The sequence below is a fragment of the Bufo gargarizans genome, chromosome 1 (assembly GCF_014858855.1).
Source record: "Bufo gargarizans isolate SCDJY-AF-19 chromosome 1, ASM1485885v1, whole genome shotgun sequence".
Classification (NCBI taxonomy): Eukaryota; Metazoa; Chordata; class Amphibia; order Anura; family Bufonidae; genus Bufo; species Bufo gargarizans.
The window spans coordinates 580,246,026-580,270,878 of NC_058080.1; the positions used below are offsets into that span (position 1 = coordinate 580,246,026).

At 44.8% G+C, this 24,853-nt stretch overlaps 1 protein-coding gene across 2 annotated transcripts in view; it reads right to left on the minus strand.

Moving 5' to 3' along the window:
- Window positions 1-22,084, minus strand: part of TMEM116 (transmembrane protein 116) — a 79,941-nt gene extending 57,857 nt beyond the window's left edge. The window contains exons 1-2 of one of the 2 annotated variants that reach the window (XM_044275793.1): window positions 21,894-22,076; window positions 3,583-3,629 (exon numbers count right to left, since the gene is read on the minus strand). In XM_044275793.1, coding sequence (XP_044131728.1) covers window positions 3,583-3,629; window positions 21,894-21,950 — 104 coding nt within the window. In that variant the 5' untranslated portion in view covers window positions 21,951-22,076. Of the gene's footprint in view, window positions 1-3,582; window positions 3,630-21,893 lie in introns of both variants that reach the window. The other variant, XM_044275794.1, reaches the window with a different exon arrangement.
- Window positions 22,085-24,853: the final 2,769 nt, after the last annotated feature.

A 24,853-nucleotide genomic window follows, 5' to 3' on the forward strand; every position in this document is an offset into this window, starting at 1 on the left:
TACTGGTAAGTGACAGGTCTGTGCTATAAGCAATGCGCCGCACAGACCTTTCACTTACCAGTAGGAGGAGCTCCTGGCCGGTCACAGACATCGCAGCTCTTCAGGTAAGTATGAAGCTTCTACAAATTGCTAAGCTACCATGGCAACCGGGACTGCAGTAGCGTCCCGGTTGCCATGGTTACCGATCGGAGCCCCAGCGATTACACTGGGACTCCGATCGGTACTCACCACTGCCACCAATGATAGGGGGGCGATTTTAATTAGGAGGGGGTGGGAGGGGAGAGGGCCCACTGGCCACCAACGAGTTATCTACAGCGGAGGGAGGGGGGGCCCACTGGACACCAATGAGTTATCTATAGCGGACGGAGGGGGGGCCCACTGGACACCAATGAGTTAAAAACAGGGGGGGGGGGTCTGCCCCCTGCTGCCTGGCAGCACCTGCCAGGCAGCAGGGGGCAGTCATGTACACAGTTTTTCAGTATATTCTAACCTGAAGCGTCCCCATCACCATGGGAACGCCTCTGTGTTAGAATATACTGTCGGATCTGATTTTCACGATGTAGCTCATATCCGACAGTATATTCTAACATAGAGGCGTTCCCATGGTGATGGGGACGCTTCAAGTTAAAATATACCATCGGATTGGAGAAAACTCCAATCCGATGGTATAAAAGAACTCCAGACTTTACATTGAAAGTCAATGGGGACGGATCCGTTTGAAATGGCACCATATTGTGTCAACTTCAAACGGATCCGTCCCTATTGACTTGCATTGTAATTCAGGACGGATCCGTTTGGCTCCGCACGGCCAGGCGGACGCCAAAACGACTTTTTTTTCATGTCCGTGGATCCTCCAAAAATCAAGGAAGACCCACGGACGAAAAAACGGTCACGGATCACGGACCCACGGACCCAGTTTTTGCGGGCCGTGAAAAAAAACTGTCGTGTGCATGAGGCCTTATTCACTGAAATCTATCTGTATGGCGCCACCTGCTGTTTGCAATTTTTCTAATTTCTCTGCCCTGCTCACTGAGATGGAAGCACATGCTCAGTTCCATCCTTCAACTGTCACCAGCTGCAGCAGAAAGGACACTCCCCAGTGTGAAAGTGTATGACCTCTGAGCTGCCAGCTTGAAATAAATCTAGCAGAGCAATGAGTGGAGAGATCTCTGGATCCATGTGAGGTACAGGACTGGTTCTAAGTTTGTTAGGATGAGACTGTCCTAAACAAAGTGATATCGCATTTTCTTTTTTTACATTAATCATGGGATAACCCTCTTAAGATAGAAGCAGGTCCCAGAGGTGGGACCCAAATCAATCACACTTTTATGGCACATCCTTCAGACATTTAGACCAACCTATAAGAAAAAACTAACATATAATGTATAGATAACACTGGGGTCTAGTATAATATACTGAACCAACCCAAAAACAAAACCAATAACCCCAAAGAAAAGTGGGAGACACACATATAAAAGATATGTCATTTATTAAGACATGATCACATAACAAACAATATATGAAACATAAGGCACAAGTGTACAGGAGGGGGGGAGACCTCATGTGAGGAGGTCAGATACAACCTCTCTCCCAAACACCCAACTGGCAGGGAAAAAGATGTCACAGCCCTAGGTATACATCAGCATGAGAATTGTGAGAACTGTAGGTTCACTCAAAGTAACATGTACTGGTATGTGTGTCGCATGCACAGAAAGATAGATGAAAAAATGTACAAATAGCACAAGGCAAACTAGCCCACCCAAAAACCTGGGATGGCCGCATAAGGCCTCTTTCACACTTGCGTTGTCCGGATCCGGCGTGTACTCCACTTGCCAGAATTACACGTCGGATCCGGAAAAACGCAAGTGAACTGAAAGCATTTGAAGACGGATCCGTCTTCAAAATGCTTTCAGTGTTACTATGGCAGCCAGGACGCTATTAAAGTCCTGGTTGCCATAGTAGTAGTGGGGAGCGGGGGAGCGGTATACTTACAGTCCGTGCGGCTCCCGGGGCGCTCCAGAGTGACGTCAGAGCGCCCCATGCGCATGGATGACGTGCCATGCGATCACGTCATCCATGTGCGTGGGGCGCCCTGACGTTACTCTGGAGTGCCCCGGGAGCCGCACGGACGGTAAGTATGCTGCTCCCACGCTCCCCTTTACCATGGCTGCCAGGACTTTAGCATCCCGGCAGCCATGGTAACCACTCTAAAAAAGCTAAACGTCGGATCCGGCAATGCGCCGAAACGACGTTTAGCTTAAGGCCGGATCCGGATCAATGCCTTTCACTGGGCATTAATTCCGGATCCGGCCTTGCGGCAAGTTTTCAGGATTTTTGGCCGGAGCAAAAAGCGCAGCATGCTGCGGTATTTTCTCCGGCCAAAAAACGTTCCGTTCCGGAACTGAAGGCATCCTGATGCATCCTGAACGGATTTCTCTCCATTCAGAATGCATTAGGATAAAACTGATCAGGATTCTTCCGGCATAGAGCCCCGGCGACGGAACTCTATGCCGGAAGAAAAGAACGCAAGTGTGAAAGAGCCCTAAGATATGCACATAGCCATTGAACTGTACAATACAGACAGAGGCAAGTGTGCCAAGTGCAGGTGGTAATGGAGATATAAAAAGAAATGTAACAACTAACTGAGCAAAACATGTATTACCCCTGATATGCTGGACCCAGAGCGTGTGACCAAAAGCTGCACCTCGACGTACGTTTCACCTGGAAAGGCTTCGTCAGGTGAAACGTACGTCGAGGTGCAGCCTTTGGTCACATATATTTTATATGTGTGTCTCCCACTTTTCTTTGGGGTTATTGGTTTTGTTTTTGGGTTGGTTCACATCCTTCAGACATGCCATAAATGTCCAAATGGGACAACCCCTTTGTTTGCTCCCAATGGAAGACTACAGTTACAGTGTGTGTATCAGAGCTGTGTCTACTAACAGACCACCCCCTCTTTGTCCATCACATGGCCAGGACATAGAATGACAGCTAGCGAGATATTGAAAACCATGAGGAATTGCTACAGAAATTATTTAAAATTCTATAAATATAGACATAACTTTATTTTTGCAGAATTCGGAACACCCCTTTAACACCCCCCCGCACCATGACATAACAGTTCATTGAAGTGCAGTGGGGAGGATGGAGCAGGCACCGCAGTTGTGTTTGTGCTATGGGCAGTGGGAGCCAGGCTGCTTAACCCCTTGGATGCTGCAGTCAATAGCAGCATTTAAGCGGTTATACAAGAGGAGGGGGTTCCTCAATGACTATCTCCCCTACCCCTTAAAGAATTTGTGGGGTGCAATAGCAGCTGGAGGACTAACAATTGCCTCCGGGTCTGGCAAATTTAGGCTCTACAGTAGGATACGATAATCACGCCCTGACATAATACACAACATAAGTAGTACAGTGAATTATCTAAGCAATCACATGTTAAAAACAAGACAATTTGCCATATTTTTATATAAATGATTGTATTAGTATTATTGAAAGCACATCCTAGAAGAGAATGACTGGTAATCTAATCGATGGCACTAACCCAGGAAATAATACTACTATAGATTTCCGTTTTATTTTTACCTTAGCATAGACGTAATCACCTGTATCCATTTCACATTACTGTACACCTGCAGAAGAGGAAAATCTTCCTATTAGTAACCACAATAACAATATACATGAACAGTGCTGATGGACATAGTATTGTAACGTTTAATACAAACTCTATAATAGAGAACGGTGCTGATGGACACACTGTTGTAAATAGGCTCCTGTTTAGTTTGCAGTCGCTCAGGGGCATAACAACATGCATGCTGAGCTGAGGCATAGTTAAAGAGGTTCTCCGGGAAAAATTTTAAACGGCCGCCAGCAACCTTTCCTAAAATGTGAGCAGGACTGACTGCCTCCACCTGCAGAGATGCCTCAATGCAGAGTGCAGAGATCTGTCATCTGTCTGTGGCGTCCATGCCTCAGCAGGTCAGAGACGTTTTGGTAGCAAAAGATGGACCTATACCATATAGATGGTTTTAATGTGTGTGTCAGTCATTCGGACTTCACCATGAGTAACTTTTTACATAGGTTGTATAGCTAAGCATGACCCCAATGTCAGGTAACAAGTCGCTATATCTGGTATGGATTCACCCTACGTACTGGAGAAGGGCTTAGTAATAGAAAATCATCAAGGTTAGGCCTCATGCACACGACCGTATTTTGTTTCCGTGTCCGTGTTTCCGTGTTTTTTGCGGATTCATTTCAATGGTGTGCTGTCCGCATCAGTATGTCCGTTCCGTTGCTCCGCCCAAAAAATTAGTGCATGTCCTATTTTTTCTAGTTTGCAGACAAGGATAGGCATTATTACAATGGATCCACAAAAAAAAACGGTTGTGTGCATGAAGCCTTACCATCACTGCTGCCACTAACAACCGCTGTGGGGGGTGATGAAGGAAATGAGATGGCAAAATAAAAAATCCTAAAAAAGTTGGCAGAACATTTCTTGGTACGGAGGGAATTTATTCATTTTAGGACAGAAAATCATGGTATGATAATTTGTGACATTTCTCGACAGTTCTGAAGAGTGGCAAGAAACGTGGGCAGGGATAACTGGGAGGGGGCATCACCAGAAACTGTCCTTATCATTAATATAGAAAGAAAATTGTGCAAATATTAGCGCAAGTTTTAGTTCAAGATGCACCAAATTTAAAGAGGTGCACACCTTTTATCAAATTTCCCACCTTTTGCTCCAGGAATCATCAGTTTCAGGGCTTGTTCACACGGCCGTTGCCCTTCCGTTGCTGCATTGCGGCCCGCATACGGCAGGTCCGCAATACACGTGCTTCCGTGGATTTCGTTTCGTGCCCCCGCACCACAAAAAGATAGAACTTGCTCTATCTTTTTGAGGAAAGGACGGATTGCAGACCCCATTCAAGTGAATGGGGTCGCAATCTGCATGCGGCAGCCCCACGGCCGGTGCCCGTGGATTGTGGACCGCAATTTGCGTCAACAGCACACGGTTGTGTGAACAAGCCCTCAGACTGGTGTTATGGGGCGGATTTACTACTCAAAATGAGGCACAATTTCATGTATGCAACATTTATTAATAGTTTTAGATTATTTTTGTGCCTCAATAGAGTCTATTGTAGAGAGTCTAGAAAAGGGACCATGGCTAGGTGGTCAGATTTAATTTATCCCATGAAAATGATTCCACAGTTTTCAAACCAGCACCTGGATCGGAATACTTTTGCAATTGCATGTAATTAAAAATGTTGTGTAGCCAATGACATATTCCATAAAATGTATCTGTATAGCGCCACCTGCTGTCTGTTTTTTTTCCTATTTCCTATATAAAAGTGACTTCAACTATTACCCTCACAACACACTACCCTCTTAAAGGGGTATTCCCATCTTAATGATCACTGTTAAATCTGTTAATGATTTAACAGTGATCATTTTTCTAAATATATTAATTAACAAATTCCTCTTAGAAGAAAATAAGCATATACTTACCTGACTGTTGTCTTCCGTCTCCCCTGGTTACGGCCACCGCTCTTCTCAGGAATCGCGGTGGCTGTGCGTGCGCAGACGACTTCTTCTCTTCTCCCGGCCGGCCGCGCTCAATCCCAAAAGCGCACGCCGAGGCCACGCATGCGCTATGGTGATTTCTTCCTGGTCAGTATAGTATACTTGCCAGGAAGAAGTCACCAGGGCGCATGCGCGTTCAGTACAGCGCGCTGCCTGGCCGGGAGAAGACTTCAATCAAGATGGAGCCCGCCCCCTGCCGAGTGCCGAAACCAGGAAGTGGACAGCGCGCCGGGAGCAGGTAAGTATGAAACGGCGTGCGAAGAATACCCCTTTAAGGCAGTATTACACACAATGTGGCAGACTATTGTCGGGAGAGAAGCGTTCTTCTCCGGCAATCATCTGCTCGCTAACGGAGGGAACCACTGCTATTACCTGCAGCGATCTCCTCTGCATGCGTGAGGAAAAGCGACCGATATGCCATCGCTCATCCCCATGCTGTATAGTGGTTTACCAGCGGCAGATCGTAATTAGACACCGCGATCTGCCACCTGAAGACGATCATTTTCTGACATCATAAGATTTTCATTGGACGATGAGCAAATGCTCATTGGAGATTATCTGCAGTGTAATACAGGCTTTAGACTATAGACAGTCTAAACTTGCGCTAGATTTATCAAAGTGGGTCATACTGGGTGATACATTTGTGGCATCTTCAGACACTGTTGTCTAACTTTACACCACTAAGTGGTTGGCTTATTTTAAACCAAAAGTTTGGTGCTGTGGTTGATATATCTGAAGGGTACAACTACACCTTGATTTTGCCCGCCAAAGTATTGCAGTGTAGCAGGGCATCCATAGAAATGAATGGGGTCGCAGCGCTACACGCATGTTTATCGTGACCCCAGCACCGCAAAAAAATCCAACACTGCTGGATTTCTCTGCCAGTCTGGGATTGCAGTCCCAGCAAACATGCGAGTCTTCCTGCAACCCCATTTATTTCTCTGCCTGCCCTGCTACACGGCGATAATTAAGTAGGGACGCCTGTCGCGCCCAAAATTGCTATGTAGCTGTACCCCTTTCCCGCTAAGCCATACACTTTTGTCGAGACAGGTGCTAAAAGTGTCCAAAACACAATAAATGTAGGCATCTACAAGCCAGAATTGGCTCGTTCAGCTTAATAAGGGTACTTTCACACTTGCGGCAGGACGGATCCGACATGCTGTTCACCCTGTCAGATCCTTCCTTCCGCTATTTTGCCGTGCCGCCGAACCACCGCTCCGTCCCCATTGACTATAAAGTATAATGTGCAATGTGCCACTGTTTGAGCCTCTCGACAGTTTTCTAAAACGGTGATAAAGGGGCGGGGCTTATCAGGAGGTGGGGCAGACAGATTTAATGCAATTTATACCAGAAACCGCTGTAAATGATAATATTACTACTGACTTCCTGGGGCACTGAGAGCTACGGAGGAGCCTAATTTATTAAAAGATCAAGACGCCAATCTCGATAAACCTTCCTCGACTGTAATAAATTTGGTGTATCTAAAGCTGGACATACACATTCAACAGCTGTCGCACAAACAATCATTTGGCCAACAGCTATCTCTCCCGACTCCCCTCCGGGCCGGCTCCCTCATACACATACGTGGCAGGCTTGGCTGAACGTGTAGGTGTATTCTAGGGAAGAGAGGAAAAAGCAGAAACCAGACAAATTTGATGGTGGCTTATCTCCCCGGAGAACTCTCTCCTCCGGCATCATCTGTTGGTGGACAATTGGGAGCAGGGGCGGACTGGGAACTTAAAGTGGCCCTGGAAAAAATACTAAAAGTGGTCCCATTTTGTAGTCGGGTCTAAATTGATGAAAGGTAGAGCCTGCAATACCATATTGTGGCACATTATACCACCCCAACAGAGCCACCAAATACCACAGTGCATCACAAAATACTGGCTGGCTTGTGAGGAGGGCTCAGGCAGACCCGTGAGGCATCGGCCCACTGGGAAATTCCCTGTAAGGTTTATGGCCAATCCACCCCTGGTTGGGAGCTATCCATAAATGTCGGCCAAACCCACCATTCTCAGCGAGTTTGGCCTACAATACACAAATGTAGATGGGGGTCTTAAGTTCTGATGACTACAGCTTCTCCTCTAAGTCCACATTGTCTAGCTATTAGACTGCATTAGTAACATCTTGTCTATACTAAGCCAGTCAGTAAGACGTTAATAGAAGCAACAGATGATGTCACCTAGAGAAAAATGAGTCATGTCGTGTACAGGCCTCATGCAATGATGATTTCTATCCCCAGGGCAAAACAGGTCACTTTTTTGCTAGAAGTGTCCTAACCAGAGGTCGCACAATTTTTTTTCCAGAAGAGTCAAAATACTCCTCCGACCATTTTTGAGGAATATTTTTACCCGAGGAGGAGTATGAAATTTGCAGTACCGTATTTTTCGCCCTATGAGACGCACCTGCCCATAAGACGCACCTAGCTTTTTGAGGAGGAAAATAAGAAAAAAAATATTTTGAACCAAAAGGTGTGCTTTTGGTGGGTTTTGAACTAACGGTGGTCTGTGGATGACACTGTTATAGGGAATCTGTGGAGGACACTGTTATTTGGGATCTGTGGATAACACACTGTTATGGAGGGAACACAACATATAATGCAACAGCTCTCTGCGAACCAAATAAAGTACACTAACATATTACTGTATAATGCTTATGCTATGCTAATAAAGTAGAGATGCTTGGCAAATATATTTTGTACAAAATTATTTGTGCCCGTCTGCCGCACGTCAAGGTGATCTCTGTAAGACGGGAACCTAACACTACATTCTACCTGTACCTGTACCTACCTACGATCTCTGTAAGACGGGAACCTAACACTACGTTCTAACTGTACCTACCTAATTCAAGTGAACAGAGCTCAGCCCTGCCCACGCTAGTTGATACTAGTCGTGACGTCAGTGGGCGGGCGGTAAACAGTGAGAAGGCTGCGGCCTTCTCAATCAGCTGATCGGCGGGGGTTCCGGGTGTCGGACTTCCGCCGATCAGAAGCTGATGATCTATCCAGAGGATAGATCATCAGTTAAAACAAAGTGCAGAACCCCTTTAAGTGCCATGACGGCGACCATGAAATTCAGGGGGTGTACGTTCCACATGCATGCTAGGTCCCCTTTGATTTTTATCATTTTTGGCGCCAAAATGGTCTCCATTGAATACAGGGGATGCAAGTACCAACTTGCATGCCGAGTCTACTACCCACTCCATACCTCTCCTGGTGTCAGGGGCTTCCAGTGAGTGGGGAAGAGCAGTCTAAGCTTTAAACTCATGCTAATTAAAATCAGCCTATGAGGCAGACAGGCTGGTCAGGAGTGCACGACCGACTGGAGTCAGCCACACCTCTAGTGCAAAATACAATGGAAACACAAAAGGGGTTGGTCAGCACATCCCAATGCGAAGGTGCACACTACTATGACTGGAAACAAAACAACCCAACATATAATGTAACATCTCTCTGCGAACTAAATAAAGTACAAAAACATATTATAATGCTTATGCTATGCTAATTAAGTAGAGATGCTTGGCAAATACATTTTGTACAAAATTAGGTAGTACAGGTAGAACGTAGTGTTAGGTTCCCGTCTTACAGAGATCGTAGGTAGGTACAGGTACAGGTAGAATGTAGTGTTACGCTGGGTTCACACCTGAGCGTTCTCAAAGGAGCGCTCTGTATGCGTGATTGTACCGGCGTTTGCAATCACGCATACAGAGACAAGCGAACGCCCATTGTCGCGCGTTCCCGAAAGTCTATGTACGGGAACGCGTGACAAGACGCCCCAAAGAAGCTGATGTACTTCTTGGGGCGTCAGGCGTTTTACATCTCGATCATACGCGCTGTAAAACGCCCAGGTGAGAACCATTCCCATAGGGAAGCATTGGTTTCTCCTTGTTGAGCGTTTTACAGCACGTGGGAACGAGCTGTAAAACACTCAGGTGTGAACCCAGCCTTAGGTTCCCGTCTTACAGAGATCACCTTGACGTGCGGCAGACGGGCACAAATAATTTTGTACAAAATGTATTTGCCAAGCATCTCTACTTTATTAGCATAGCATTATAATATGTTTTTGTACTTTATTTGGTTCGCAGAGATGTTGCATTATATGTTGTGTTGTTTTACTTCCAGTCATAGCAGCGTGCACCTGCATATTGGGATGTGCTGACCAACCCCTTTTGTGTTTACACTGTTATGGAGGGGATCTCTGGATGGCACTGTTATGGGGATCTCTGGATGGCACTGTTATGGGGATCTCTAGATGGCACTGTTATGGGGACATCTGTGGATGACACTGCTATGGGGACATCTGTGAATGACATTGCTATGGGGGGATCTGCGGATGACACTACTATGGGGGGGATCTGTGGCTGACACATATATAGCATCCTATGCTATATGCCATCCACAGATCCCCCCCCCCATAACAGTGTCTCTGGAGTGTGAATGACCCCCAATACAGGGGCTGGGGGCCGGCATCTGGATTAGGAATGACAGCGGGGACTGGTGCAATCCCTGTAGTATAATGCACTGGCCCCGCTCACTGTTGTATAATCTTTTCTAACCTGCATTGTTCACAGCGCGTCCTACGCTGATGAAAAGCAGGAAAAAGTCTAAGGCGTATTGGTACGCTTTAGACTTTTTCCAGGGAGTTTAACAAGTGACCTGCACCAAATGTATTAAACAATTCCATTTAAAACACTCTCCAGAAAGGGGCATGCTTACCCTGGTGGAAGTGATCAGCTGATTTACTAAGCTGGATGAGATGCCTTAGATGGAGCTGAGAGGTGGTTCTCACTGAAGAAACCAGTGGGAAAATGAAGACTTATTTTCTGGCAATGCTCCGTGGGGGAGGGGGAGGTAACAAATTAGCTCAAGTCAGTCAAACCAGACACTCGTCCAAAAAGGAGCGTGACCTTGACGTACTGTGTCTCTTCAGTGAGAAGAGAGCCATTTAGATAGTACTGTATATGTAGTATCTAATTATCTATATCTATCTATCATCTCATTTCTATCTAACCAGGCATGGGATTCAGCCAGGTCCCTCAGGTTCTCCAGATCCGGTGGTTAAAACTACAGCGGCAGCTGGAGATGAGCGCTGCCATTCCATAGTTTAGCTCCTTAGGCTTTTTAAAAGTTGGGTGATATGTGTGTAGTGTATATATGGTGTATTTATGTATGTGTACCATGTATATGGTGTATTTATGTATGTGTACCATGTATATGGTGTATTTATGTATGTGTACCATGTATATGGTGTATTTATGTATGTGTACCATGTATATGGTGTATTTATGTATGTGTACCATGTATATGATGTATTTATGTATGTGTACCATGTATATGGTGTATTTATGTATGTGTACCATGTATATGGTGTATTTATGTATGTGTACCATGTATATGGTGTATTTATGTATGTGTACCATGTATATGGTGTATTTATGTATGTGTACCATGTATATGGTGTATTTATGTATGTGTACCATGTATATGGTGTATTTATGTTGCATCTATATGGTACGGTATCTATATGGTAAACATGTGTCGTGATTCCGCGTGTCGGCCGTTGAGTAGGGAACCTGTTTTTTGCGTTCCGTATTCGGTCGTATACGGAACCATTCATTTTAATGGTTCCGCAAAAAAAAAAACGGAATGTACTCCGTATGCATTCCGTTTCCGTATTTCCGTTCCGTTGAAAGATAGAGCATGTCCTATTATTGCCCGCATATCACGTTCCGTGGCTCTATTCAAGTCAATGGGTCCGCAAAAAAAGGAACACATACGGAAATGCATCCGTATGTCTTCCGTATGCGTTCCGTTTTTGCGGAACCATCTATTGAAAATGTTATGCCCAGTCCAATTTTTTCTATGTAATTACTGTATACTGTATATGCCTTATGGAAAAACGGAACAGAAATGGAAACACAACAGAAACAAAAAAAGGAACAATGGATCTGTGAAAAACGGACCGCAAAATACTGAAAAACCCATACGGTCGTGTGAAAGAGGCCTTAATCACCAAAGAGACGTTTCAGTCCTCTTACTGGGACCTTTCTCTTTGGTGATTAAAGAACGTCACTTTTGATTTACATCCCTGGGAGTGCCGTGGAATTTCTTTGAGTTTATCTATCTATCTACATATCATCTCATATTTATCCATCTATCTATCTACATATCATCTCATATTTATCCATCTATCGGTGTGTGTCAATGCCATAATGAAGATGATTCATTTAGAAACATACATGACATAAATATATAGATCACATAATGATACATAGTGACCATTAAAGGATAACTGTCACACTTAGACCCTAATTTCAATTTTCATATATGTAGTTACTAGTAACATGATATTCCAGAATCAGTTACTATTAGACTGACTTACCCCATATTTAATAAGATTCAGCCCTTAGCAACCAGTCTGCATAAAACTGCAATTTCACTATTCAGTTAAGATGGCCGCCACTGCCCTCACCCTGAGGCTAATCCCGCCTGCCCTCACTAGCCAGTAACAATAGCCCCCCAAAAGTGTCAGTAATCACAGCCCTCCCTCTAAAGGGTTAATCTCCTGCAGCACAAAGGGGTCCTCTTACCACATGTTGCTTTCATTTATACACTGAGCAGATGGCAGATCTCCCTTCCCTGGTCTGCGCTGCTCCAACTCTGCATTGTCCCAGTCTGCTGAGTGAGGGAGCGTCTGCCAAGCACAGGGACAGGGAGAAGTGCACACGGCCCAGGCACTGTTATCAGCTGCTGGGGAGGACCTGGCTTTAATCATTTACACACAGTCCCTGGCTGTCAGTAATGTGACCTTGCACGCTGCGTGGTTCTGCGTCCTCCGTCCTTCAACACATAGAACCTGCATAGCAACCTGATTTTAAGCACAGGTAAAAGTAGGCAGTACAGGGAACAAAACTGTGGAATTAAGGGGTAATTGAGTACACAGTGAAAAGCTGAAATAGGGCCACCAAGGAGATATTAATCACCACAATCCAATACTTAAAATAAAAATAAAATTACAGTTATACTTTAATGTCCAATATATAGAAGTGCCCAAATGATATTCAGCTAGTCCAATAAACTGATTATAAAAATCGATTCCCAATTTGGGGGCAGGAATACAGCTACTCGCCAAAGAGACTGCGAAGTAAAGTCAGAGCATTATACACACCCCGACACATCAGGGTCACTGTGTATGCCATCTATAGATTCATGTCATGTATGTTTATAAATGACTCCTCTTGATGATGTCACTGACACGCTTGCTGTATAATATGTACGCCAGAAAAGTGCCGTCAAAAAGTTGCAAACTACTTGTATGCGGCTTTATGGGGGTTTTTCTCACTAAGAGTAGTTTTTACGCCACTTTTCGGAAAGGGGACGTGGTAAGGGTGTGAAGGGGCGTGGTAAATGTATCTTCATTTATGCCCATTTTCTGGTGCAAATGAAGCCAGAAATCTACAGCGAAGCAGGTGGCTTTCAGTTTATGCCCCCTATGCTGGAGGACGTTCCTAATCCGACACCTCCGGCGGTGCGGGGGGTACCACAGACCAGCACAGAAAGGGTCCGTCTGTATAACTCTCCCCAAGTCTGACGCACTTTGCTTGAGAAAGACTCTGAGGACAGAGCTGAAACGCTGCAATAAACATTTCACATTGGATCTCATTTTGGAGTGCCGGATTATTTATTTTTATTTGTCTAATCTATCAATCAATCTGTCTACTTCATATCTATCTATTCCATAGCTGTCTACCTATCTGTATCTATCAAATATCTATTTTCTATCCATCTATATCCTGTGTACCTATCTATCTGATTACCTATTATCTCATTATCTATCATCGCATTATGCATCTGTCATCTTCTATTTATCTCTCTCATCTATCATCTCTCTACTAGCTATGTATCTTCTCATATTTATCTATATCTCTCGTCCAATTATCTATCTGTCTATCCATCCATCTATTCATTTATCTAATCTATCTATCATCTATCTACTAGCTATGTATCTTCTCATATTTATCTATATCTCTCGTCCAATTATCTATCTGTCTATCCATCATCTATTCATTTATCTCATCTATCTATCATCTATCTACTAGCTATGTATCATCTCATATTTATCTATATCTCTAGTCCAATTATCTATCTGTCTATCTATCATCTATTTATTTATCTCATCTATCTATCATCTATCTACTAGCTATGTATCATCTCATATTTATCTATATCTATCTCTCGTCCAATTATCTATCTATCTCATATCACTCTGAATCCCACAGAAATGACCAGGACCAGGCAGATTTATGGAGATGTGGTGCGTAATGGAACGGAACCACGGAACGGAAGCACTACAGAGTTCCGTTTCATGCCCCCGCACCACAAAAAGATAGAACTTGCTCTATCTTTTTGAGGAAAGGACGGATTGCAGACCCCATTCAAGTGAATGGGGTCGCAATCTGCATGCGGCAGCCCCACGGCCGGTGCCCGTGGATTGTGGACCGCAATTTGCGTCAACAGCACACAGTTGTGTGAACAAGCCCTCAGACTGGTGTTATGGGGCGGATTTACTACTCAAAATGAGGCACAATTTCATGTATGCAACATTTATTAATAGTTTTAGATTATTTTTGTGCCTCAATAGAGTCTATTGTAGAGAGTCTAGAAAAGGGACCATGGCTAGGTGGTCAGATTTAATTTATCCCATGAAAATGATTCCACAGTTTTCAAACCAGCACCTGGATCGGAATACTTTTGTAATTGCATGTAATTAAAAATGTTGTGTAGCCAATGACATATTCCATAAAATGTATCTGTATAGCGCCACCTGCTGTCTGTTCTTTTTCCTATTTCCTATATAAAAGTTACTTCAACTATTACCCTCACAACACACTACCCTCTTAAAGGGGTATTCCCATCTTAATGATCACTGTTAAATCTGTTAATGATTTAACAGTGATCATTTTTCTAAATATATTAATTAACAAATTCCTCTTAGAAGAAAATAAGCATATACTTACCTGACTGTTGTCTTCCGTCTCCCCTGGTTACGGCCACCGCTCTTCTCAGGAATCGCGGTGGCCGTGCACAGACGACTTCTTCTCTTCTCCCAGCCGGCCGCGCTCAATCCCAAAAGCGCACGCCGAGGCCGCGCATGCGCTATGGTGATTTCTTCCTGGTCAGTATAGTATACTTGCCAGGAAGAAGTCAACAGGGCGCATGCGCGTTCAGTACTGCGCGCGGCCCGGCCGGCAGAAGACTTCAATCAAGATGGAGCCCGCCCCCTGCCGAGTGCCGAAGCCAGGAAGTGGACAGCGTGCTGAGAATACACCTTTAAGGCAGTATTACACACCATGTGGCAGACTATTGTCGGGAGAGAAGCGTTCTTCTCCGGCAATCATCTGCTCGCTAACGGAGGGAACCACTGCTATTACCTGCAGCGATCTCCTCTGCATGCGTGAGGAAAAGCGACCGATATGCCATCGCTCATCCCCATGCTGTATAGTGGTTTACCAGCGGCAGATCGTAATTAGACACCGCGATCTGCCACCTGAAGACGATCATTTTCTGACATCATAAGATTTTCATTGGACGATGAGCAAATGCTCATTGGAGATTATCTGCAGTGTAATACAGGCTTTAGACTATAGACAGTCTAAACTTGCGCTAGATTTATCAAAGTGGGTCATACTGGGTGATACATTTGACACTGTTGTCTAACTTTACACCACTAAGTGGTTGGCTTATTTTAAACCAAAAGTTTGGTGCTGTGGTTGATATATCTGAAGGGTACAACTACACCTTGATTTTGCCCGCCAAAGTATTGCAGTGTAGCAGGGCATCCATAGAAATGAATGGGGTCGCAGCGCTACACGCATGTTTATCGTGACCCCAGCACCGCAAAAAAATCCAACACTGCTGGATTTCTCTGCCAGTCTGGGATTGCAGTCCCAGCAAACATGCGAGTCTTGCTGCAACCCCATTTATTTCTCTGCCTGCCCTGCTACACGGCGATAATTGAGTAGGGACGCCTGTCGCGCCAAAAATTGCTATGTAGCTGTACCCCTTTCCCGCTAAGCCATACACTTTTGTCGAGACAGGTGCTAAAAGTGTCCAAAACACAATAAATGTAGGCATCTACAAGCCAGAATTGGCTCGTTCAGCTTAATAAGGGTACTTTCACACTTGCGGCAGGACGGATCCGACATGCTGTTCACCCTGTCGGATCCTTCCTTCCGCTATTTCGATGTGCCGCCGAACCACCGCTCCGTCCCCATTGACTATAATGGGGTTGGGGCGGAGCTCCGGCGCAGTACGGCAGTTCGCGGTGATAGGCCGCCGGACTAAAAAGTCGGACATGCAGGACTTTTAGTCCAGCGGCCTTTCGCCATGCACTGCCGGAGCTCCGCCCCTGTCCCCATTATAATCAATGGGGACGGAGTGGGGGTCCAGCGGCATGGCAAAATAGCGGAAGGACGGATCCGACAGGTTGAACAGCCTGTCGGATCCGTCCTGCCGCAAGTGTGAAAGTACCCTAAATCTCTCCGATGTCTAATATCAAGGGCACATAATAGTGCGGACTTATTTTACTATGGTGCACGCCATATTTGCCCACAATGTGCCACTGTTTGAGCTTCTCAACAGTTTTCTAAAACGGTGATAAAGGGGCGGGGCTTATCAGGAGGTGGGGCAGACAGATTTAATGCAATTTATACCAGAAACCGCTGTAAATGATAATATTACTACTGACTTCCTGGGGCACTGAGAGCTACGGAGGAGCCTAATTTATTAAAAGATCAAGACTGGCACAGGAAACGCCAATCTCGATAAACCTTCCTCGACTGTAATAAATTTGGTGTATCTAAAGCTGGACATACACATTCAACAGCTGTCGCACAAACAATCATTTGGCCAACAGCTATCTCTCCCGACTCCCCTCCGGGCCGGCTCCCTCATACACATACATGGCAGGCTTGGCTGAACGTGTAGGTGTATTCTAGGGAAGAGAGGAAAAAGCCGAAACCAGACAAATTTGATGGTGGCTTATCTCCCCGGAGAACTCTCTCCTCCGGCATCATCTGTTGGTGGACAATTGGGAGCAGGGGCGGACTGGGAACTTAAAGTGGCCCTGGAAAAAATACTAAAAGTGGTCCCATTTTGTAGTCGGGTCTAAATTGATGAAAGGTAGAGCCTGCAATACCATATTGTGGCACATTATACCACCCCAACAGAGCCACCAAATACCACAGTGCATCACAAAATACTGGCTGGCTGTGAGGAGGGCTCAGGCAGACCCGTGAGGCATCGGCCCACTGGGAATTTCCCTGTAAGGTCTATGGCCAATCCACCCCTGGTTGGGAGCTATCCATAAATGTCGGCCAAACCCACCGTTCTCAGCGAGTTTGGCCTACAATACACAAATGTAGATGGGGGTCTTAAGTTCTGATGACTACAGCTTCTCCTCTAAGTCCACATTGTCTAGCTATTAGACAGCATTAGTAAGTTAGTAACATCTTGTCTATACTAAGCCAGTCAGTAAGACGTTAATAGAAGCAACAGATGATGTCGCCTAGAGAAAAATGAGTCATGTTGTGCACAGGCCTCATGCAATGATGATTTCTATCCCCAGGGCAAAACAGATCACTTTTTTGCTAGAAGTGTCCTAACCAGAGGTCGCACTAAATTTTTTCCAGAAGAGTCAAAATACTCCTCCGACCATTTTTGAGGAATATTTTTACCCGAGGAGGAGTATGAAATTTGCAGTACCGTATTTTTCACCCTATGAGACGCACCTGCCCATAAGACGCACCTAGGTTTTTGAGGAGGAAAATAAGAAAAAAATATTTTGAACCAAAAGGTGTGCTTTTGGTGGGTTTTGAACTAATGGTGGTCTGTGGCTGACACTGTTATGGGGAATCTGTGGAGGACACTGTTATTTGGGATCTGTAGATCACACACTGTTATGTGGGATCTGTGGATAACACACTGTTATGGAGGGAACACAACATATAATGCAACAGCTCTCTGCGAACCAAATACAGTACAAAAACATATTACTGTATAATGCTTATGCTATGCTAATAAAGTAGAGATGCTTGGCAAATATATTTTGTACAAAATTATTTGTGCCCGTCTGCCGCACGTCAAGGTGATCTCTGTAAGACGGGAACCTAACACTACATTCTACCTGTACCTGTACCTACCTACGATCTCTGTAAGACGGGAACCTAACACTACGTTCTACCTGTACCTGTACCTACCTACGATCTCTGTAAGACGGGAACCTAACACTACGTTCTAACTGTACCTACCTAATTCAAGTGAACAGAGCTTAGCCCTGCCCACGCTAGTTGATACTAGTCGTGACGTCAGTGGGCGGGCGGTAAACAGTGAGAAGGCTGCGGCCTTCTCAATCAGCTGATCGGCGGGGGTTCTGGGTGTCGGACTTCCGCCGATCAGAAGCTGATGATCTATCCAAAGGATAGATCATCAGTTAAAACAAAGTGCAGAACCCCTTTAAGTGCCATGACGGCGACCATGAAATTCAGGGGGTGTACGTTCCACATGCATGCTAGGTCCCCTTTGATTTTTATCATTTTTGGCGCCAAAATGGCCTCCATTGAATACAGGGGATGCAAGTACCAACATGCATGCCGAGTCTACTACCCACTCCATACCTCTCCTGGTGTCAGGGGCTTCCAGTGAGTGGGGAAGAGCAGTCTAAGCTTTAAACTCATGCTAATTAAAATCAGCCTATGAGGCAGACAGGCTGGTCAGGAGTGCACGACCGACTGTAGTCAGCCACACCTCTAGTGCAAAATACAATGGAAACACAAAAGGGGTTGGTCAGCACATCCCAATGCGAAGATCGTAGGTAGGTACAGGTACAGGTAGAATGTAGTGTTAGGTTCCCGTCTTACAGAGATCACCTTGACGTGCGGCAGACGGGCACAAATAATTTTGTACAAAATGTATTTGCCAAGCATCTCTACTTTATTAGCATTATAATATGTTTTTGTACTTTATTTGGTTCGCAGAGAGATGTTGCATTATATGTTGTGTTGTTTTACTTCCAGTCATAGCAGCGTGCACCTGCATATTGGGATGTGCTGACCAACCCCTTTTGTGTTTACACTGTTATGGAGGGGATCTCTGGATGTCACTGTTATGGGGATCTCTGGATGTCACTGTTATGGGGATCTCTAGATGACACTGTTATGGGGACATCTGTGGATGACACTGCTATGGGGACATCTGTGAATGACATTGCTATAGGGGGATCTGCGGATGACACTACTATGGGGTATGTGTACCATGTATATGGTGTATTTATGTATGTGTACCATGTATATGGTGTATTTATGTTGCATCTATATGGTGTATGTATATGTAAACATGTGTCGTGATTCCGCGTGTCGGCCGTTGAGTAGGGAACCTGTTTTTTGCGTTCCGTATTCGGTCGTATACGGAACCATTCATTTCAATGGTTGTTCAAAAAAAAAACGGAATGTACTCCGTATGCATTCCGTTTCCGTATTTCCGTTCCGTTGAAAGATAGAGCATGTCCTATTATTGCCCGCATATCACGTTCCGTGGCTCTATTCAAGTCAATGGGTCCGCAAAAAAAGGAACACATACGGAAATGCATCCGTATGTCTTCCGTATGCGTTCCGTTTTTGCGGAACCATCTATTGAAAATGTTATGCCCAGTCCAATTTTTTCTATGTAATTACTGTATACTGTATATGCCTTATGGAAAAACGGAACAGAAATGGAAACACAACAGAAACAAAAAAAGGAACAATGGATCTGTGAAAAACGGACCGCAAAATACTGAAAAACCCATACGGTCGTGTGAAAGAGGCCTTAATCACCAAAGAGACGTTTCAGTCCTCTTACTGGGACCTTTCTCTTTGGTGATTAAAGAACGTCACTTTTGATTTACATCCCTGGGAGTGCCGTGGAATTTCTTTGAGTTTATCTATCTATCTACATATCATCTCATATTTATCCATCTATCTATTTATCTATCATCTCATATTTATCCATCTATCAGTGTGTGTCAATGCCATAATGAAGATGATTCATTTAGAAACATACATGACATAAATATATAGATCACATAATGATACATAGTGACCATTAAAGGATAACTGTCACACTTAGACCCTAATTTCAATTTTCATATATGTAGTTACTAATAACATGATATTCCAGAATCAGTTACTATTAGATTGACTTACCCCATATTTAATAAGATTCAGCCCTTAGCAACCAGTCTGCATAAAACTGCAATTTCACTATTCAGTTAAGATGGCCGCCACTGCCCTCACGCTGAGGCTAATCCCGCCTGCCCTCACTAGCCAGTAACAATAGCCCCCCAAAAGTGTCAGTAACCAGAGCCCTCCACCCTAAAGGGTTAATCTCCTGCAGCACAAAGGGGTCCTCTTACCACATGCTGCTTTCATTTATACACTGAGCAGACGGCAGATCTCCCTTCCCTGGTCTGCGCTGCTTCGGCTCTGCATTCTCCAGCTCTGCTGAGTGAGGGAGCGTCTGCCAAGCGCAGGGACAGGGAGAAGTGCACACAGCCCAGGCACTGTTATCAGCTGCTGGGGAGGACCTGGCTTTAATCATTTACTTATAGTCCCTGGCTGTCTGTAATGTGACCTTGCAGGCTCAGTGCTTCCTTTTCAACACATAGAACCTGCATAGCAACCTGATTTTAAGCACAGGTAAAAATAGGCAGTACAGGGAACAAAACTGTGGAATTAAGGGGTAATTGAGTACACAGTGAAAAGCTGAAATAGGGCCACCAAGGAGATATTAATCACCACAATCCAATACTCAAAAAAATAAATAAAAAATTACAGTTATACTTTAATGTCCAATATATAGAAATGCCCAAATGATATTCAGCTAGTCCAATAAACTGATTATAAAAATCGATTCCCAATTTGGGGGCAGGAATACAGCTACTCGCCAAAGAGACTGCGAAGTAAAGTCAGAGCATTATACACACCCCGACACATCAGGGTCACTGTGTATGCCATCTATAGATTCATGTCATGTATGTTTATAAATGACTCCTCTTGATGATGTCACTGACACGCTTGCTGTATAATATGTACGCCAGAAAAGTGCCGTCAAAAAGTTGCAAACTACTTGTATGCGGCTTTATGGGGGTTTTTCTCACTAAGAGTAGTTTTTACGCCACCCTCCCCACTTTTCGGAAAGGGGACGTGGTAAGGGTGTGAAGGGGCGTGGTAAATGTATCTTCATTTATGCCCATTTTCTGGTGCAAATGAAGCCAGAAATCTACAGCGAAGCAGGTGGCTTTCAGTTTATGCCCCCTATGCTGGAGGACGTTCCTAATCCGACACCTCCGGCGGTGCGGGGGGTACCACAGACCAGCACAGAAAGGGTCCGTCTGTATAACTCTCCCCAAGTCTGACGCACTTTGCTTGAGAAAGACTCTGAGGACAGAGCTGAAACGCTGCAATAAACATTTCACATTGGATCTCATTTTGGAGTGCCGGATTATTTATTTTTATTTGTCTAATCTATCAATCAATCTGTCTACTTCATATCTATCTATTCCATAGCTGTCTACCTATCTTTATCTATGTATCTATCAAATATCTATTTTCTATCCATCTATATCCTGTGTACCTATCTATCTGATTACCTATTATCTCATTATGCATCTGTCATCTTCTATTTATCTATCTCTCTCATCTATCATCTCTCTACTAGCTATGTATCTTCTCATATTTATCTATATCTCTCGTCCAATTATCTATTTGTCTATCCATCCATCTATTTATTTATCTCATCTATCTATCATCTATTTACTAGCTATGTATCATCTCATATTTATCTATATCTATCTCTCGTCCAATTATCTATCTATCTCATATCACTCTGAATCCCACAGAAATGACCAGGACCAGGCAGACTTATCCTTTAAACCAACCCATTAGCAGCACACACATCCATGGCCTTCACAAGGATAAAGACTAGTACTTATATTAAACAGGACAAAGAATCGGGCAAAGATCTGCTCACGATTACGATCGTATCTTGACAGTGCAGAGAACTGCTCCGATCCTAGCACAACTACAACCTGTGGCTTCACAAAGGCTTTCCTGATCTGTCACTGGAGCAATGAGAACTAGGTCTGGGTCCCGATTATTTCTGGGTTTGATATGATATTTGCTGTTTACATTGGACATTTCCCATATTAGAATCTGCTAAAGAAGACAGCAGAAAAGCATCAGGACCCTCGTGATAAAGGGCGGTATGCAGGCGCAGTGCTTACCCCCAGTGCTGCTGTAATATTCCTCCACACAATATCAGACTCCACTGCTGCGTCCATGGGGAGTCACTGGAGGGGCGGCGAGGAGTCCTGAGGTGAGGGCCACTCTCCCATCCTGGGACTGCACAGCTGAGTGCGGGGCTCAGCGGGAGCCGCTGCCTATAACGGCTGTGGGCGTGGCCTCGCCGCTGAGGCGGGAGCTGTCGGTGCCCGCACTGCCCGGGTCCACGGCTGCTGCTTCTACATTTACCGGTCAGCGCTTCTCATACCCTACCTGAGAGGGCTGCCGTTATATGCGGAGCTCCAGTGATGCAAAAGGATGGACCAGACAGAGCCATGGAGAGAAGTTACCTGCACCAAGGACTCACGGACCGGTGCAATGAAGTGTCGGCAGCTTTCCTATAGAGTTATTGTAATCATTATAGCAGCTCATTTCTGACAGGACATGAGGGAGATTCCGAAGAGGGGATCACAAAGCGGCAGCTTTAGGACTGTTATTTCCTTCAGGCATCACCCATTTATATAAGACCTGTAGACAAATACTGAAAATACACCAGACCCCCTACACAAATACAGACCACACTCCAGACCCCCTACACAAATACAGACCACACTCCAGACCCCCTACACAAATACTGAAAATACACCAGACCCCCTACACAAATACAGAACACACTCCAGACCCCCGACACAAATACAGACCACACTCCAGACCCCCTACACAAATACAGATCACACTGCAGACCCCCTACACAAATATAGACCACACTCCAGACCCCTACACAAATACAGACCACATTCCAGACCCCCTACACAAATACAGACCACACTCCAGACCCCCGAAACAAATACAGACCACACTCCAGACCCCCTACACAAATACTGAAAATACACCAGACCCCCTACACAAATACAGACCACACTCCAGACCCTCAACACAAATACAGACCACACTCCAGACCCCTACACAAATACAGACCACACTCCAGACCCCCGACACAAATACAGACCACACTCCAGACACAAATACAGACCACACTCCAGACCCCCTACACAAATACAGACCACACTCCAGACCCCTACACAAATACAGACCACACTCCAGACCCCTACACAAATACAGACCACACTCCAGACCCCTACACAAATACAGACCACACTCCAGACCCCCAACACAAATACAGACCACACTCCAGACCCCCTACACAAATACAGACCACACTCCAGACCCCCTACACAAATACAGACCACACTCCAGACCCCCGACACAAATACAGACCACACTCCAGACCCCCTACACAAATACAGACCACACTCCAGACCCCCTACACAAATACAGACCACACTCCAGACCCCAGACACAAATACAGACCACACTCCAGACCCCTACACAAACACAATATAAATAAATACTAAACACGCCAATGTATATCTATACATACTCAATTCCGCCCTTAGTGCCCCATAAAGTAGTTATGCCCACATTGTGCCCCCATAGTAGATATGCCCACTGTCTGCATATGTTTTTTTTCTATCGTCCGTTCTGATGTCCTCAGTGCAGAGGTCACCCCCCTCTCCAATGAGTTCTGTCCTCGGATGGTGCTGAGCGCTTATCTGCTTTCACCCTCAGATCTGATTTGGCTTTTTCTTCTCTCAACACTTAAAACAATCAAGTAGGGCACTTAAAAATACCTTCTCTAGAGCTGCCTGCCAACGCAAAAGGGCTTCAATCCTAAAAAACATGAAGACGTATACAGGGTGATTGCCATCGCAAATATCCTCATGCAGGCGGGACTGAGCATTGGACATTGTCTGCCAGAAATATTTCCTAAGGTACCTGCACACGGGTGCGGTTGAACGCCTAGAAGATCCATACGGAAATGTCTGCTCCCAAACGGCACCAAAAAATGTCATTTCTAATCGTGATATTTGGTGTTCACGTGCTACGGATTTGGAAATCTGCAGGGCAGGTCAATTTCCGCACAGAAAAAAAGAGTCAAAGATTTGTTGACTCTCATGTACCGAATGGAACCTAAGCCCCCCATAGACTATAATGGGGTCCATTAGGTTTCCGCTCAGCGGAAGATTTTTGAAGCAGAGACAAAAGTCCTGCATGCACTACTTTTTCTCCGCTTCAAAATCTTCTTCTGAGCGGAAACCTAACAGACCCCATTATAGTCTGTGGGGTCCGTAGGCTCCATTCGGCTCAGTTATGTGCCAAACCTGTCCTTTCCGTTCTCCTGCTCCTAAACGGAAAGGCTGAATGGTGATGTGAACTCAGCCTACGCTGACAGGGGCAACTTAGTTAAAGCCTGGAGAACCCCTTTAATTATTCATTCCTTAGTTGCTTGCAGTCATTTGTAATTCTTTTGTTAGAACACCGCTCCATGCACTAACTTCATGCTGTGCTAGTGCACATCAGCCAGCGTGAACAAGCAGTGATGTGGTGTAAAGCAAGGTGACAAGACTACCTGAGCATCTTATACTACAAAAGAATAATTTCAGATACCTTAGACTGCTAGGCTACATTGGAGTCACTGATCAGAGCTCTGCCCTGAAGAACTAAAAGCCAAAAAGCTGCCCAGACTCTAGAAACTTGTTTCACTTTCTGGAGCTCACATGTCTACCTCAGAGTTTGCATATGAGGAAGTTGGATTGGACAGCAGATAAATAAATCTTGCCTGAATATGTTATGTTCCCCGTATGCCCTGCTGTATCATACATTTCACCTGGAGAAGGAAATGGTTTTCAATAACATCGTCTTGGACTTTTTCCACATTATCTATTGTACCTTAACTGGACACTGACAATGTGAATGGAAAAGGACACATTACTAAACAGACAAACCTGAATTGGGAGCTAATAGTACATGAATTACCTCATATCATATGTCATATAACTAATTAGCTCAATAAAATACTAACCTGCAGTGATATAGTGGTTGTTAACATTTCAAGTACATA